The sequence below is a fragment of the Panulirus ornatus genome, chromosome 10 (assembly GCF_036320965.1).
Source record: "Panulirus ornatus isolate Po-2019 chromosome 10, ASM3632096v1, whole genome shotgun sequence".
In the NCBI taxonomy this organism is placed as follows: Eukaryota; Metazoa; Arthropoda; class Malacostraca; order Decapoda; family Palinuridae; genus Panulirus; species Panulirus ornatus.
Window position 1 is genome coordinate 50,595,448 of NC_092233.1, and position 15,373 is coordinate 50,610,820.

Sequence of the window (15,373 nt, forward strand, 5' to 3'; positions counted from 1 at the left end):
AGGGTGAAAGGAGGGCAAGGAATAGAGTGAATTGGAGCGATGCGGTATACCGGGGTTGACGTGCTGTCAGTGGATTGAATCAAGGCATGTGAAGCATTTGGGGTAAACCATGGAAAGCTGTGTAGGTATGTATATTTGCGTGTGTGGACGTATGTATATACATGTGTATGGGGGGGGGTTGGGCCATTTCTTTCGTCTGTTTCCTTGCGCTACCTCGCAAACGCGGGAGACAGCGACAAAGTATAATAAATAAATAATATAAAAATGTATATATATATATACTATCCCTGGGGATAGGGGAGAAAGAAGACTTCCCACATATTCCCTGCGTGTCATAGAAGGCGACTAAAAGGGGAGGGAGCGGGGGGCTGGAAATCCTCCCCTCTCGTTTTTTTTTTTAATTTTCCAAAAGAAGGTACAGAGAACGAGGCCAGGTGAGGATATTCCCTTAGAGGCCCAGTCCTCTGTTCTTAATGCTACCTTGCTAACGCGGGAAATGGCGAATAGTTTCAAAGAAAAAGAAATATATATATATTTATATTTATATATATATATATATATATATATATTTTTATTTTTTTTTTTAATTTTCCAAAAGAAGGAACAGAGAAGAGGGCCAGGTGAGGATATTCCCTCAAAGGCCCAGTCCTCTGTTCTTAACGCTACCTCGCTATCGCGGGAAATAGCGAATAGTATGAAAAAATAAAAATATATATATATATATATATATATATATATATATATATATATATATATATATATATATATATATATATATTTATATATATATATATATATATATGTTAGGGAGGTAAATGCAAGAGTTTAGGAAAGAGGGGCAAGTATGAAGTCTGTTGGGGATGAGAGAGCTTGGGAAGTGAGTCAGTTGTTGTTCACTGATGATACAGCGCTGGTGGCTGATTCATGTGAGAAACTGCAGAAGCTGGTGACTGACTTTGGTAAAGTGTGTGAAAGAAGAAAGTTAAGAGTAAATGTGAATAAGACCAAGGTTATTAGGTACAGTAGGGTTGAGGGTCAAGTCAATTGGGAGGTAAGTTTGAATTGAGAAAAACTGGAGGAAGTAAAGTGTTTTCGATATCTGGGAGTGGATCTGGCAGCGGATGGAACCATGGAAGAGGAAGTGGATCATAGGGTGGGGGAGGGGGCTAAAATCCTGGGAGCCTTGAAGAATGTGTGGAAGTCGAGAACATTATCTCGGAAAGCAAAAATGGGTATGTTTGAAGGAATAGTGGTTCCAACAATGTTGTATGGTTGCGAGGCGTGGGCAATGGATAGAGTTGTGCGCAGGAGGATGGATGTGCTGGAAATGAGATGTTTGAGGGCAATATGTGGTGTTAGGTGGTTTGATCGAGTAAGTAACGTAAGGGTAAGAGAGATGTGTGGAAATAAAAAGAGCGTGGTTGAGAGAGCAGAAGAGGGTGTTTTGAAATGGTTTGGGCACATGGAGAGAATGAGTGAGGAAAGATTGACCAAGAGGATATATGTGTCAGAGGTGGAGGGAATGAGGAGAAGTGGGAGACCAAATTGGAGGTGGAAAGATGGAGTGAAAAAGATTTTGTGTGATCGGGGCCTGAACATGCGGGAGGGTGAAAGGAGGGCAAGGAATAGAGTGAATTGGATCGATGTGGTATACTGGGGTTGATGTGCTGTCAGTGGATTGAATCAGGGCATGTGAAGCATCTGGGGTAAACCATGGAAAGCTGTGTAGGTATGTATATTTTCGTGTGTGGACGTATGTATATACATGTGTATGGGGGTGGGTTGGGCCATTTCTTTCGTCTGTTTCCTTGCTCTACCTCGCAAACGCGGGAGACAGCGACAAAGCAAAAAAAAAAAAGAAAAAAGAAAAAAATATAAATTTTCTTTTCTTTCATACTATTTGCCATTTCCCGTGTTAGCGAGGTAGCGTTAAGAACAGAGGACTGGGCCGTTGAGGGAATATCCTCACCTGGCCCCCTTCTCTGTTCCTTCTTTTGGAAAATAAAAAAAAAGAGAGGGGAGGATTTCCAGCCACCCGCTCCCTACCCTTTTAGTCGCCTTCTACGACATGCAGGGAATACGTGGGAAGTATTCTTTCTCCCCTATCCCCAGGGATACATATGTACATATACATACGTGCCTTCATCCATTCCTGGCGCCACCCTGTTCCTCAAAAAACAGCATCACTACGCAGTGCATCAGCGAGGTAGTGCCAGGAAAACAGACAAAAAAGCCACATTAGTTCACACTCATTCTCTAGCTGTCATAAGTAATGCACTGAAACCACAGCTCCCTGTCTACATCCAGACCCCACAGACCTTTCCATGGTTTACACCAGATGTTTCACATTCCCTGGCTCAGTCCACTGACAGCACATCAACCCTGCTGTATCACATAGTTCCAGTTCACTCTATTCCTTGCATGCGTCTCACCCTCCTGTATGTTCAGGCCCTGACACTCAAAAACTTTTTCACTCCATCCTTCCACCTCCAATTTGGTCTCCCACTTCTCCTTGTTCCTTCCACCTGTGACACATATGTCCACTTTGTCAACCTTTCCTCAATCATTCTCTCCATATGTCCAGCCCATTTCAACGCACCCTTTTCTGCTCTCTCAACCATACTCTTTTTTATTACCACACATCTCTCTTACCCTTTCATTGCTTACTTGATCAAACCACTTCACACCATATATGGTCCTCAAACATTTCATATCCATTTCATCCATCCTTCTCCATGCAACCTTATCTGTAGCTCATGCCTTGCAACCATATAAAATTGTTGGAACGTACCCATTTTTGCTTCCCGAGATAACATTCTTTCTTTTCACACATTCTTCATTGCCCCCAGAGCTTTCACCCCCTCCCCCACCCTATGGCTCACTTCCACTTCCATGGTTCCATTTGCTGCTAAGTCCACTCCCAAATATCTAAATCACTTCACTTTCTCCTATTTTTCTCCATTCAGACTTCCAACTAACTTGTCCCTCAACCCTGCTGAACCTAATAACCTTGATCTTATTCCCATTTACTCTCAACTTTCTCCCTTCACACACTTTTCCAAACTCAGTCATCAACTTCTGTGGTTTCTCTCATGAATCAGCCACCAGTGCTGTATCATCGGCAAACAACAACTGACACTTCCCAGGCCCTCTCATCCCAAACAAAACTGCATACTCATCCCTCTCTTCAAAACTCTTGAATTTATCTCCCTAACCACCTCATCCATAGACAAATTAAACAACTATGGGGACATCACACACCTCTTCCGCAGACCAACTTTCACTGGGAACCAGTCACTTTCCTTTCTTCCTACTCGTGCACATGCCTTACACCCATGATAAAAACTCCTCTGCTTCTAGCAGCTTACTTTCCGCACCATATACTCTTAGGACCTTCCACAAAGCATCTCTATCAACTATATCATACGGTCTCTCCAGATCCATAAATGCTACATATAAAGCCATCTGTTTTTTTAAGTATTTCTCACACTCATTCTTGAAAGTAAACACCTGATCCACACATCCTTACCACTTCTGAAACCATAGTGCTCCTCCCCAATCTGATGTTCTTGTACATGCCTTCACACCTCTCAGTCAATACCCTCCCATACAGTGTTCCAGGAATTCTCAACAAACTTAAACATTTTTAGTTTGAACACTCACCTCTAGCCCCTTTACCTTTTACAGTGGCATTAGTGAGGTAGCACCAGGAAACAGGTGAAGAAAGACCTCCATTCACCTACCCCTCCACTCACCTACTCATACATGCACATTTATTTTATTTATTTATTATACTTTGTTGCTGTCTCCCACGTTAGCGAGGTAGCACAAGGAAACAGACGAAAGAATGGCTCAAGTCACCCACATACACATGTATATACATACACATCCACACACGTACATATATGTACCTATACATCTCAACGTATACATATGTACACACACACACACATAGACATATACATATATACACCAGTACATAATTCATTCTTTCTGCTCTTATTCACTCCCATCGCCACCCCGCCACACATGAAATGACAACCCCCTCCCCCCTCATGTGCGTGAGGTAGCACTAGGAAAAGACAACAAGGGCCATATTCGTTCACACACAGTCTTAGCTGTCATGTATAATGCACCAAAACCACAGCTCCCTTTCCACATCCAGGCCCCACAAAACTTTCCATGGTTTACCCCAGACACTTCACATGCCCTGGTTCAATCCATTGACAGCACGTCAACCCCGATATACCACATCGTTCCAGTTCACTCTATTCCTTGCACGCCTTTCACCCTCCTGCATGTTCAGGCCCTGATCACTCAAAATCTTTTTCACTCCATCTTTCCACCTCCAATTTGGTCTCCCACTTCTTGTTCCCTCCACCTGACACATATACCCTCTTTGTCAATCTTTCCTCGCTCATTCTCTCCATGTGACCAAACCATTTCAAAACACCCTGTTCTGATCTCTCAACCACACTCTTTTTATTACCACACATCTCTCTTACCCTTTCATTACTTACTCGGTCAAACCACCTCACACCACATATTGTCCTCATACATCTCACTTCCAGTACATTCACCCTCCTCCCCACAACTCTATCTATAGCCCACGCCTCACAACCATATAATATTGTCGGAACCACTATTCCTTCAAGCATACCCATTTTTGCTTTCCGAGATAATGTTCTCGCCTTCCACTCATTTTTCAATGCTCCCAGAACTTTAGCCCCCTCCCCCAACGCTATTACTCACTTCAGCTTCCATGGTTCCATCCGCTGCCAAATCCACTCCCAGATATCGAAAAACTTCACTTCCTCCAGTTTTTCTCCATTTAAACATACCTCCCAATTGACTTATCTCTCAACCCTACTGTACCTAATAACCTTGCTCTTATTCACATTTATTCTCAGCTTTCTTCTTTCACACACTTTACCAAACTCAGTCACCAGCTTCTGCAGTTTCTCACCTGAATCAGCCACCAATGCTATATCATCAGCGAACAACAACTGACTCACTTCCCAAGCTCTCTCATCCACAGCAGACTGCATACTTGCCCCTCTCTCCAAAACTCTTGCATTCACCTTCCTAACAACCCCATCCATAAACAAATTAAACAACCATGGAGACATCACACACCCCTGCCGCAAACTGAGAACCAATCACTTTCCTCTCTTCGTACTCTTACACATGCCTTACAGTCTCGATAAAAACTTATCACCACTTCTAACAACTTGCCTCCCACACCATTTATTCTTAAAACCTTCCACAGAGCTTCTCTATCAACTCTATCATAAGCCTTCTCCAGATCCATAAATGCTACATACAAATCCATTTGCTTTTCTGAGTATTTCTCACATACATTCTTCAAAGCAAACTCCTGATCCACATATCCTCTACCACTTCTGAAGCCACACTGCTCTTCCCCAATCTGTACATGCCTTCACCCTCTCAATCAGTACCCTCCCATATAATTTCCCAGGAATACTCAACAAACTTATACCTCTGTAATTTGAGCACTCACCTTTATCTCCTTTGCCTTTGTACAATGGCACTATGCAAGTATTCCGCCAATCCTCAGGCACCTCACCATGAGTCATACATGCATCAAATAACCTTACCAACCAGTCAACAACATAGTCACCCCCCCTTTTTTTTTTTTTTTTTTGATAAATTCCCCTGCAATACCATCTAAACCCATTGCCTTGCCGGCTTTCATCTTCTGCAAAGCTTTTACTACCTCCTCTCTGTTTGCCAAATCATTCTCCCTAACCCTCTTACTTTGCACACCTTCTCAACTAAAACACCCTATATCTGCCACTTTGAGGAAAGGAACCTAGATGTTCTGGCTCCGAGTGAAACGAAGCTCAAGAGGAAAGGAGATGAGTGGTTTGGGAATGTCTTGGGTGCAAAGTCAGGAGTTGGTCAGAGGACAAGAGTAAGGGAAGGAGTAGCACTACTCCTGAAGCAGGAGTGGTGGGAGTATTTGATAGAGTGTAAAAAAGTAAACTCTAGATTGATATGGGTAAAACTGAAAGTGGGTGGAGAGAGATGGGTGATTATTGGTGCATATGCACCTGGGCATGAGAAGAAAGATCATGAGAGGCAAGTGTTTTGGGAGCAGCTGAGTGAGTGTGTTAGTAATTGTGATGCATGAGACTGGGTTATAGTGATGGGTGATTTGAATGCAAAGGTGAGTAATTGGCAGTTAAGGGAATCATTGGTGTACATGGGATGTTCAGTGTTGTAGATGGATATGGTGAAGAGCTTGTAGGTTTTTGTGCTGAAAAAGGACTGGTGATTGGGAATACCTGATTTAAAAAGAGATATACATAAGTATACATATGTAAGTAGGAGAGATGGCCAGAGAACATTATTGGATTACGTGTTAACTGATAAGTGCATGAAAGAGAGACTTTTGGATGTTAATGTGCTGAGAGGTGCAACTGGAGGGATGTCTGATCATCATCTTGTGGAGGCGAAGGTGAAGATTTGTTGAGTTTTTCAGAAAAGAAGAGAGAATGTTGGGGTGAAGAGAGTGGTGAGAGTAAGTAAGCTTGGGAAGGAGACTTGTGTGAGGAAGTATCAGGAGAGACTGAGTACAGAATGAAAAAGGTGAGAACAAAGGACATAAGGGGAGTGGGGGTGGAATGGGATGTATTTCGGGAAGCAGTGATGGCTTGTGCAAAAGATGCTTATGGCATGAGAAGCGTGGGAGGTGGGCAGACTAGAAAGGGTAGTGAGTGGTGGGATGAAGAAGTAAGATTATCAGTGAAAGAGAAGAGGGGGGCATTTGGACAATTTTTACAGGGAAATAGGGCATATGACTGGGAGATGTATAAAAGAAAGGGGCAGGAGGTAGAGGAAAAGGTGCAAGAGGTGAAAAAGAGAGAGTTGGGGTTAAAGAGTATCATTAAATTTTGGAGAGAATAAAAAGATGTTTTGGAAGGAAGTAAATAAAGTGCATAAGACAAGGGAACAAATGGGAACATCAGTGAAGGGGGCAAATGGAGAGGTAATAACAAGTAGTGGTGATGTGAGAAGATGGAGTGAGTATTATGAAGGTTTGTTGAATGTGCTTGGACATGCACATACACGTACATATATATATTACAAGAGGTCACAGTGGAGCGCATGATCAAGGATATGCATAGGAAAATGAAACATGATAAGTTCCCAAGTGCCCTTTCATATAATGATCACATATTCAGGGGAGATAGAAGAGTGAGATGGAAGACATAGAACAGTCAGTTTTTATACAAGGAAGAGAAGTAGCTGAGGTGCCATTGGTAAACAATTATTAACAGATGGTGGTGTTTGGATTGGTATTGCTCAGGTCTGGCATCATTCCTGTTATAAAATTTATATTATGTGGACAAGAAAGGGAACTGTTTGAAAATTTTGCTTAACAGCAAATCTATCCAGTTTGTATAAACCGTCACTAATATTGATATTACAGTTTTTTTTGTGTATTTGATAATAGAATATTCAATGATATTTCTTGAGATAAAGGAGTAATAGTTGATTGCAGAATTAGTGTTACTCCAGTCAATACAGTGGTCATAATTTTTAACATGATTGAACAAAGCATTTGGTTTTTGTCTTGTTCTTATATTTATGTTGCTTAAGTCTGACATATAGATCATTACCAGTCCGCCCAACATGAAACATATCAAAATTTTACAAGGTATTGTGTAAACTCATGAGTTTTTGACTAAGATATTTTTTATAGTATTGTTTTTGCTGAAGGCTACATTTACATCAAAGGATCTAAGCAACCTGGGAAGTATAATGAAATTATCACGAATGGAAAACTAAAAGATTCTTGCTATCAAGGGGAGGTTTGGGTTTAACTCAATAAAATAATTTCTTTGCCAACATCAGGGATATATCAAATAAAGATCTAGGATACTTTAACTTGAATCCAATAGAATATATCTTCTCAAATTCACTTGAATCCAGTAGAATATATCCTCTCAAACTCATCGTCAATAAATTCCAGACTGCTTAAATGTAATGCCCTAAAGAACATCAGCTGGGCAACATAAATATAGTATAAGAACAGGATGAGACAAATGCTTTGTTTAATCATGTTAGAAATTATGACCATTGTATTGACTGAAGGTATGCCAATGCCCTTATCAACTGTAACTCCATTACCACAAGAAATATCATTGAATGAATCTTCTATTATTAGATACACAAAGAATTGTAACATTAATATTTGAAAATCTATACAAAGTGGATAGCTATGTCATCGGAAAAATTTGTAAACAGTTCCCTTTCTTGTCCACATGATATAGATTTTATGATAGGCTTGATGCCACACACAAACAACACTAACCCCAGCACCACCATCCAGAAACACTTGTTTACCAATGGTTTGTTAGCTATGTCTCTTCCTTGTATATCAACTGACTGTTCTATGTCTTCTATCTCATTCTTGCATCTCCCCTGATGATGCAATCATTACATGAAAGTGTGCTTGGGAACTTATCCTGCAGTTTTATGCAATGCCACAGCTGCATCGGTGAGGTAGTGGCGCATCCACTCATACTCATTCCATATCTGTCATGTGTAATGCACCAAAAGCACAGCTCCCTGTCCAAATCCAGGCCCCACAGACCTTTCCATGGTTTACTCTGGACCTTTCACATGCCCTGGTTTAGTCCAGTGATGGCATGTTGACACCTGTATACCACATCGTTCCAGTTTATTCTATTCCGTGCTCTCCTTTAGTTTTTAAGTGATAAATGAGAGCTTTGGCGAAGCTGGCAAAGAAAAGTCTTAATCTAACATCTATAACTGGTTTCCTTTTTATAACAGAGTAAAGCAAAAAATGAGTAAAGCAAGCTAAGTTAGCACCACAGGTGCCATGATGGTGCCAAAGCTGTGGACAGGCCTAGCTTAGAAAGCCCATAGGGCCTTTATTAGGCTAGTAACAATTATAATATAAATGGTAAAGGTAATAATCATAATAATGATGATGAAAATGATGATAATGATATTATTGTGATAATGATAATGGATATGCCATGGAACATTATTTTTGATTGCAGTGTAGCATAGTTATTTGGAGAAAAACTAGAAGGGGTGCATGGTTTGCTTGGAAAATATCAAAAACATTTGTGAAAAGTTCTATGGCTAAAGATGGAATTTTCATCAAGTTTTGAGGTAGGTTGACTTCCAGGTTAAACCTTTCTGTAAGGGGTATAACTAGAGTTATGTGTCTTTTCTCATTCTTATCTTTAGATGGTAAGAAAATTTTGTATAGATTTACACAGTTTGAGACATTTCATATTACCCTACATACAAGATCAAATGCATCTTCACTAAACCAGAGTATGAATCCTGATGATGGATGGGCAGAGGAATGAATCACAGATCTAAGGAAGACTAGCAGATGATGAAAATGAGATGAAATGATCCATAAGTAATGATTACATTTTTACATTATGGGGAGAGACCACTACACTAGTGTGGTCCCATGTTTTGAACTTTGTCATCAAATAACATTTTAAACATTTGTATAATACCAGCATTTACAGTTTCATTACTTAGTCTATTTAAGCCAACCACCACTCTTATGCTTACACAGTATTTCATATCCTTCCCAACAAGAGTTTTGCCAAGTTGTCATGACCTTTGATTACTTTTTCATGGCAAGGGTAATGCTCGTATCTGCCATGCTACACAGGCAGCACAGTGATAAAAGTTAAGTGTTTTGTATCATAATGACTGCCAGATGACATGAAAATAAGGTAATGGGATACTAGAACAAGGTAAATTGGTACTTGCACTGTTGTATATTAAGCTTTGCACAGACCCCAAGTAATGGGGTCATACCACTTCAGCAGCAGTACCTTAAAGTCCGTTGTCGCTTGCCCCACAAAAATGGATTTATATTTTTGATGCTTCATTTATAATTACCTTTAGGTGGGATAACAGAAATCTGTAATCATTAAGACCAAGCAATACGTGGATTTTAGAGTTTTATGGATTTTAGAAATACCGTGCAAGTACTGTATGGGCCATGAGTTGTGATCTGAAGATGTAGGAACCTCCCAATGGAATTTTCTGTCCACTCCTGTCTGATGCCTTTTTTTAAAGTTGTACAAAAGTATTTTATCCTTAAAATGAAAAATATACCCTATTTATGTAAATCTAGCCATGTAGAGTCTATGGATAAGTTTTTATTAGATCAGGATTGAAATTAACAGATTGCAGCGTTGCCATCAGGCTTTTTTATCACAATTTTTTTGACTTGTATATTGATGGAATGATTATCATTTTGTTTCAGTCTGTTATGATCACTGTAATATATACCTTTACTCTTTGAGTAACATCTATAAGGATACTACTCATGTATTAGTAGAGGTAGAGAACTTTTGGCAATGGAATTAACATCTGCACAAACTATGTAATACCTCCCTCTCTCATGAATGGAGGGCAGTTGAACACATGTCCTGTGAAGACATGCAGCAACCATATACCCCCTTAACATACACCAATCCAAAACATAGCATTGGAACTGGTATAAAAATCTCATTTCATAAGTGTATTGGGGAAGAGTTTACGCAGGCACTGTATATAAATGGATTGAATGGTTGAAGGGTCAAAAGAATGTTTTGCATAGCTATTGCAGGTTCCATATTGTAGTATTTAGCATAGTTTATTGGTCAAGGTAGCTCCAATTAAACAATAGATCATGGGGTACAGTCTCTTGGTGTAAACAGAACCCAGTTGGTTCATAAAGAAAAGCGTTCATTCCATATAAAAAAGAATATGACATCCTTTACACCCATATATTTGAAACTAATAGTTTATTAAAAGTAATGTGTTTACTGACATTTGTTCTTTATTCATTATCAAGGAATTAGTAACTCCTTGCTGAATTATAGAAGTACAGAATAATTCAAATACTACAAACAGAAGATACACATCCTTAAAATCATATGTAAGTGCAGTGAAATAACTTATTCTTTACACCTTTTCAAACTATTCTTTGCGATGAACTCTGATTGATCTTTCTTTTCATCTTTCAGTGGACTCTTCACTGTTAACACTCTCAGTTATGCTAAGAAACTTGAATTTTGCTATTAAACTCCTCCTTCTACTTCTTTCTTCTATGATGGGCATATATGTAGTCTAACCTCTCCCTTTTGTCGTAGTTCTCTCCTTGTAATGTAGCTTCCTTATTTCAGGTACTGTCTTTGTTGCTCTCCCATGTACCTTCTATGTTAGATCAATAAGTTTCTTTGAATAGGGTAACCAAACTTGAGATGCAAATTCTGATTTATGTCGAATGTAAGGTACTTAAAGTAAATTTTGCATCAAACATTTCCTTATCTCTGTCCTTAAATGTATTTTTTGTGTTAACTTGCAAATAATTTGCTTCCTTCACATTTCTCTAAACACTGACTTTTGGGTGAGGTTGGATGCTATGTCATCCTTCAAATTCCATTCACACAGAGATTCATTAAGCTTGCTTCATGCCATATGAGAATCATATTTATTTTTTTTTCACTGTCCGTACTTTATTGTTTTGCAGTTAATAGGGTTAAGTTTCATGAGCCAAATATCTTTGGCATCATTCACAGACATGTTCAGTTATGAATCAGTTATGAATCCAGCCACCATAATAATTCATTGATATAGATCAGGAATAATAGTAACCCTGAGACTGAGCCCTGCAGCACACTAATTACCTGACATATTTGTACATGCTCTTTTACATCCCACTGGGAAAATTTTTGATACACAATAGGGGTTGTTTCTATTTGTCATCTTCAAAGTCCAGCTTTACTGTCTTCTAGTAGTCCAAGAAACTAGAATTCACCATTCAACCATACTTGCTGGGTAGAAACCCCACTGCAGTACTGTTATTCATTATTTACAAAATGATAACAGTTGGATGGGAACCCCAATATGTTAGTGTGTAATTCATCATTTATGAAGTAATAAGAATGATAATCACCATTAAGTTAAATGCAAAGGCTGAAAATATACATGATACAAATTGATGATATCTGCTTATGAGAGTAGGGAAAGGGTAGTGACTAATAAACACAACTGGTGCAGATTAAAGTTTCTTAGCCATATTGTTTTCCAGTTTACATGTTAAGGCAGTATTTATCATGCTGAATTAGTTTTTAATCACCAAAATAAGAGTTTTTCTCTTCCAACAGCTGATGGCGTGTGACATGATTGAATCATGCATTACGCGGACAGACCAAGCATTCCAGCAGTGGCTAAAGAAAGGCACTGGATTTGTCTCCACAGACTATGTGCTTCCATCTGAGATGTGTGCCATGGTCAATGTTATTCTTGATGCCAAGAATCAGTCTTTCAAGCTCTGTGCAGTAGATGGTGTTGATGTGGTTAGTGTTTTTTAATAAATTATTCTGTAAGGATATATAATTTGTTATGAATTTATTCAGTGTTCTTGATTTCAGTTCACATACAAGGAGGGGAGGGTTTCTAGCCCCCGCTCCCATCCCCTTTAGTCGCCTTCTATGACACGCGGGAATGTGTAGGAAGTCTCTTCCCTGTATTTTAACTTTCTAAAAGGGGAAACAGAAGAAGGAGTCATGCAAGGAGTGCTTATCCTCCTCAGAGGCTCAGATTGGGGTGTCTAAATGTGTGTGGATGTAACCAAGATGAGAAAAAAGGTGAGATAGATAGGAAAGGAACCTGGATGTTTTGGCTCTGAGTGAAACGAAGCTCAAGGGTAAAGGAGAAGAGTGGGTTGGCAATGTCTTGGGAGTAAAGTCAGGGGTTGGTGAGAGGACAAGAGCAAGGGAAGGAGTAGCTCTACTCCTAAAGCAGGAGTTGTGGGAGGATGTAACAGAGTGTAAGAAAGTAAACTCGAGATTGATATGGGTAAAACTGAAAGTGGATGGAGAGAGGTGGGTGCACCTAATCATGAGAAGAAAGATCATGAGAGGCAAGTGTTTTGGGAGCAATTAAGTGTGTGAGCAGCTTTGATGCACGAGACTGCATTATAGTGATGGGTGATTAGAATGCAAAGGTGAGTGATATGGCAGTTGAGGAAATGATTGGTGTACATGGGGTGTTCAGTGTTGTAAATGGAAATGGTAAAGAGCTTCTAGATTTGTGTGCTGAAAAAGGGCTGGTGATTGGGAATACCTGGTTTAAAAAGAGAGATATACATAAGTATACATATGTAAGTAGGAGAGATGGCCATAGAGCATTATTGGATTGTGTTAATTGATAGGTGCACGAAGGAGGGACTTTAGAATGTTAATGTGCTGAGAGGGGCAACTGGAGGGTTGTCTAATCATTATCTTGTGGAGGCAAAAGTGAACATTTGTAGAGGTTTTCAGAAAAGAGGTTTTCAGAAAAGAAGAGAGAATGTTGGGGTGAAGAGAGTGGTGAGAGTAAGTGAGCTTGGAAAGAGACTTGCATGAGGAAGTACCAGGAGAGATTGAGTACAGAATAGAAAAAGGTGAGAGCAAAGGACGAAAGGGGAGTGGGGGAGGAATGGGATGTATTTAGGGAAGCAGTAAAGGCTTGTGCAAAAGATGCCTGTGGCATGAGAAAAATGGGATGTGGGCAGATTAGAAAGGGTAGTGAGTGGTGGGATGAAGAGGTAAGATTGTTAGTTAAAGAGAAGAGAGAGGTATTTGGATGATTTTGGCAGGGAAATAGTGCACATGACCAGATGTATAAAAGAAAGAGGGAGGAGGTCAAGAGAAAGGTGCAAGAGGTGAAAAGGAGGGCAAATGAGAGTTGGGGTGAGAGAGTGTCATTAAATTTTAGGGAGAATAAAAGATGTTTTGGAAGGAGGTAAATAAAGTGCGTAAGACAAGAGAACAAATGGGGACATCGGTGAAGGGGGATAATGGGGAGGTAATAACAAGTAGTGGTGAAGTGAGAAGGAGATGGAGTGAGTATTTTGAAGGTTTGTTAAATGTGTTTGATGATAGAGTGGCAGATATAGGGTGTTTTGGTCATGGTGGTGTGTGAAGTGAGAGGGGTCAGGGAGAATGGTTTGGTGAACGGGGAAAAGGTAGTGAAAGCTTTGCGGAAGATGAAAGCCAGCAAGGCGGTGGATTTGGATGGTATTGCAGTGGAACGTATTGAAAAGTGGGGTGACTGTGTTGTTGACTGGTTGGTGAGGATATTCAATGTATGTATGGTTTATGGCGAAGTGCCTGAGGGTTGGCAGAATGCATGCGTAGTGCCATTGTACAGAGGCAAAGGGGATAAAGGTGAGTGCTCAAATTACAGAGGTATAAGTTTGTTGAGTATTCCTGGGAAATTACATGGGAGGGTATTGACTGAGAGGGTGAAGGCATGTACAGAGCATCAGTTAGGGAAGAGCAGCGTGGTTTCAGAAGTGGTAGAGAATGTGTGGATCAGATGTTTGCTTTGAAGAATGTAGGTGAGAAATACTTAGAAAAACAGATGGATTTGTATGTAGCATTTATGGATCTGGAGAAAGCTTATGATAGAGTTAATAGAGATGCTCTGTGGAAGGTATTAAGAGTATATGGTGAGGTAAGTAAGTTGCTAGAAGCTGTGAAAAGTTTTTATCGAGGATGTAAGCCATGTGTATGAGTAAGAAGAGAGGAAAGTGATTGTTTATGGATGGGGTTTTTAGGGAGATGAATGCAAGAGTTTTGGATAGAGGGGCAAGTATGCAGTCTGTTGTGCATGAGAGGGCTTGGGAAGTGAGTCAGTAGTTGTTCACTGATGATACAGCACTGTTGGCTGATTCGGGTGAGAAAGTGCAGAAGCTGGTGACTAAGTTTGGTAAAGTGTGTGAAAGAAGAAAGCTGAGAGTAATTGTGAATAAGAGCAAGGTTCTTAGGTTCAGTAGGGTTGAGGGACAAGTCATTTTGGGAGGTAAGTTTAAATAGAGAAAAACTGGAGGAAGTAAAGTGTTTTAGATATCTGGGAGTGGATTTAGCAGTGGATGGAACCATGGAAGTGGAAGTGAGTCACAGGTTGGGGGAGGGGGCAAAGGTTTTGGGAGTATTGAAGAGTGTGTGGAAGGTGAGAACGTTATCTCGGAGAGCAAAAATAGGTATGTTTGAGGGAATAGTGGCTCCAACAATGTTATATGGTTGCGAGGCGTGGCCTATAGATAGCGTTGTGCAGAGGAAGGTGGATGTGATGGAAATGAGATGTTTGAGGACAATATGTGGTGTCAGGTGGTTTGACCAAGTAAGTAATGAAAGGGTAAGAGAGATGTGTAGTAATAAAAAGAGCGTGGTTGAGAGAGCAGAAGAGTGTATATTGAAATGGTTTGGTCGCAAGGAGAGAATGAGTGAGGAGATTAACAAAGAGGGTATATGTGTCAGAGGTGGAGGGAATGAGGAGAAGTGGGAGACCAAATTGGAGGTGGAAG

At 40.1% G+C, this 15,373-nt stretch overlaps 1 protein-coding gene across 3 annotated transcripts in view; it reads left to right on the top strand.

Moving 5' to 3' along the window:
* Positions 1–15,373, top strand: part of LOC139750941 (calcium-dependent secretion activator-like) — a 553,650-nt gene that overhangs the window by 308,347 nt on the left and 229,930 nt on the right. For all 3 annotated transcript variants that reach the window (XR_011713253.1, XM_071665864.1, XM_071665865.1), the window contains exon 6: positions 12,186–12,377. Coding sequence is in view for 2 of the 3 variants with exons in the window: in XM_071665864.1 (XP_071521965.1) it covers positions 12,186–12,377 (192 nt within the window). In the remaining variant the exon portion in view is untranslated. The remainder of the gene's footprint in view (positions 1–12,185; positions 12,378–15,373) is intronic.